Source organism: Atta colombica, unplaced genomic scaffold, assembly GCF_001594045.1.
Source record: "Atta colombica isolate Treedump-2 unplaced genomic scaffold, Acol1.0 scaffold83, whole genome shotgun sequence".
NCBI lineage: Eukaryota > Metazoa > Arthropoda > Insecta > Hymenoptera > Formicidae > Atta > Atta colombica.
The window spans coordinates 692,878-696,228 of record NW_017259576.1 but is presented as its reverse complement, the minus strand read 5'-3'; the positions used below and the strand labels follow the sequence as shown (position 1 = coordinate 696,228).

General features: G+C 37.5%; 1 protein-coding gene across 1 annotated transcript; it reads left to right on the top strand.

Annotated features, from left to right (window-relative positions):
• Positions 1 to 27: 27 nt before the first annotated feature.
• LOC108692909 (sodium-dependent phosphate transporter 1-B) lies at positions 28 to 3,053 on the top strand. Its single transcript, XM_018201484.1, has 5 exons — positions 28 to 491; positions 1,079 to 1,285; positions 1,364 to 1,574; positions 1,744 to 2,399; positions 2,720 to 3,053. The coding sequence occupies exons 1-5, from the start codon at positions 288 to 290 to the stop codon at positions 2,948 to 2,950; spliced, it is 1,509 nt and encodes a 502-aa protein (XP_018056973.1). The 5' UTR covers positions 28 to 287; the 3' UTR covers positions 2,951 to 3,053.
• The last annotated feature ends 298 nt before the right edge of the window (positions 3,054 to 3,351 follow it).

The window sequence follows — 3,351 nt, the reverse complement described above, 5'->3', positions numbered from 1 at the left end:
TATATAGAAAGGATATATTCTGATGGATAAGCGTTTACACACAGTATTGATATAAAGTTCTGTATCAGAAAAGACTCTTCCTTGCTACGAGGTCCTTAGTCGATTGACATTATTTGTTATGAAAGCGTTTAGGGAAAGAAAACGAGAGAGAATGATAATTTATGCCTATCAATTTTTTGATGGATACGCACGTGTAGTAGGTGGATAATTGCATAGAAGTATACACACGCAACAAACACACGCATTGAAAGCTCAAGCAGAATAGATTTAAGTTAAAAGCGAGAACGATGAGTATACCATACGATGAGAACTTAATCTGGATAGTAGTGGTCGGCTTTATAGTGGCGTTTGTTTTGGCGTTCGGTATCGGCGCCAATGATGTCGCCAACAGCTTCGGGACGAGCGTCGGCGCCGGGGTGCTTACGATATTTCAAGCTTGTGCCCTGGCAACCGTCTTTGAGATCGCTGGTGCCGTTTTGATAGGATACAAGGTATCGAGGCAATGCTGGTTGTCAAATTTTTATAAATAAATAAAAATGTTATATAATATTGTATAAATCATCCGGCGAAAAAAACTTTTCTTAGAATTCTTCATATAATTTTTTTCAGAATTTCTATACAAATTTCAGAATTTTTAAATATTTTTAATTTTATAATTTTTTTAGAAAAATTTTTTCTAAAAAAATTTTTTTAGATTTTTTTTTATACAAACAGTTCAAAAAGACTGAAAAGTCTACATCTTTTTTAAAATTTTTTTATATGTGAATTCTAAAATATTCCAAAATTTCTCTTTATAATTTTAAAAGGAAAACTTTATAAAATCTGAAGGGAAATTTAAGATATTTTTTTAGAAGTCTTTACATAAATTTGAAAAATGACAAATTCTTAAAAATATTATGAGATATAAGAATTTTTTCTCCAGGACAAAGGAATAATATATAATGTATATTTTTTAAAACTTCAATCTCGTTTGCTTTGCCTCTAAAGGCAAAATTTGCGTCCAGAATTTATAGAGCAACGGTAGAAAGTTCGACTTTGGAAAATTGTTCTCATTTGACGATTTATTCCTCCACTACAGGTCTCCGATACAATGCGCAAGGGTATACTGGACGTCTCATTGTACGAAGGCCATGAAAAGGAGTTGATGCTAGGAGCATTATCCAGTCTAGCCGGGTCCGGTGTCTGGCTACTGCTGGCTACCGCATTACGACTTCCAATTTCCGGTACGCATTCCATTGTTGGTGCTACAGTTGGATTTTCGCTCGTGTGCCGGGGTACCGCCGGGGTTAGTAGCACCACGACGCGTTGCGATTGCGTTACATAACATAGCTCATGAAGTAATTTAATCATATTCATGTTGTAGGTAAAATGGATAGCTCTCGGTAACATAGCAGCGTCCTGGTTTGCCAGCCCCATACTCAGCGGGATCGTGTCCGTCAGTATCTTTTGGATAATAAGAAAAATCGTACTCCAATCTAACAAACCGTTTGAACAAGGTCTTCATATTCTTCCTATAGCATACGGTTTGACCGTTGCTGTCAATATTATGTCAATTGCACTTGACGGACCTAAACGTAAGTATTTTGAAAAAATTAAATATATTATCTTATCCCAAGATTCTAAATATTTTCAACAAAATAAAAAGGAGAAAAAATAGTATGAAAAAATAATGTTCTTGTGTAACAATTCATTATTTTGAATTTTTCATTTTTTTATTCAAGATGTCTTTTTTAAATTTGTTAGTGCTAATGATGGACAAAATGCCGTGGTGGATCAGCTTGATAATTGCGATACTGGCAGGTATATTTGCCGCGGTAATCGTGTACGTGTACGTGGTACCACGGCAGAGAGCGAGAATACTATTAGCATCGAATGGCAGTGACGAAAAGGCAGCAGCAACGACGGCGACGAATTTTGGCCTCTGCCAAGAGAACAACGAGACAACGGCGTTGTCGGTGATCTCGGAGGCTCCCTGTGGCAGCAGCAACGGCAATGTTAAGGCCGACTTGGCTCCGAAGTTACGTGGTAATAGCAGCGAGAGCCCATTACTGATGGTCGCCCAAGCGGACGTAGAGAACGCGCAGATGGACGGGATAGCAGATGACGAAGCGCAACCAGAAGTATCGAGATTGTTCGCCTTTCTGCAAGTTCTCACTGCGATGTTCGGCAGCTTCGCACACGGTGGCAACGATGTTAGTAACGCGATCGGGCCGCTAATCGGGCTTTGGGCGGTATATGCGGAGGGCTCGGCCCGACAGGAGGCCGAAACACCCATACTTATACTGTTGTACGGCGGCCTAGGTATTTCTACAGGATTGTGGGTGTGGGGACGCAGGGTGATACAGACGCTGGGCCAAGATCTAGCACGCATCACTCCTACGACCGGGTTCACTATAGAGGTAAACAAATTTTTATTTGGAGCTGATTATTTTCGGAGAATTCTGCAAAAAACAGAGTTAAATCCTTTTAGTTACTGATTTTTATTGTAAGTATTGTATACTTGAGTACAGAAATTTATAACACGAGTTTTATGATAATAATAAGAATTAATAGATATTAATAGATATAGACTTGAAGAGATTAATAATATTCCATTTTCCTCTATTTCTTTTCTACATGTAATTGACAAAGTCGATTTTCTGTTTGATTTTATAGATTAAATCTTTCTCTTTGTTGACTGAACTATGTTTATTACTCGACATAAAACTCTTGATTGTAGGTGGGTGCCGCGGTAACAGTTCTGTTGGCAAGTAAAATTGGTCTACCTGTGTCAACGACGCACTGTAAAGTGGGGTCAGTAGTGTGTGTAGGATGGGCCTCGCGTGGCGGCGAGGGAGTGTCATGGAAGCTGTTTCGCAATATCGCGTTTGCATGGCTGATCACCGTGCCAATGGCCGGATGTCTGTCTGCCGGTTGCATGGCCATTTTCCGCGAGATAATTAGTTTGTGATCTTTTGCAGTTGCAAACAACTCAAGCGCTTTAGACGCAGAATACCATCCAAATACTGCTGTTGTCAATAAGTTCTGAACAAATAAATGGTCAAACAAAGAAATTTTCACCTGCTTCGTTGCTCACTTTTTCAAAGTTTAAGTTTTAATTTAAGTTTAAATTTATTCAAATTAAGTATATCAAAAAACAGATCCACGATAAATTTATGATTCTTTTTGCGAAGGAATCGATACTGCCTCAGTGAACATTTTTATTATAATTCTTTTTAATTGTATGTCTCTCAATTTTTTAAACCTATTTTATTTAAAAATGTACTTCTGTTTCTTTTCTTAGATATTTTATTATCATTTATATCTTACTTTTGTTTTAATTTTATATTTTTTTATGAATCTATTCTGTGC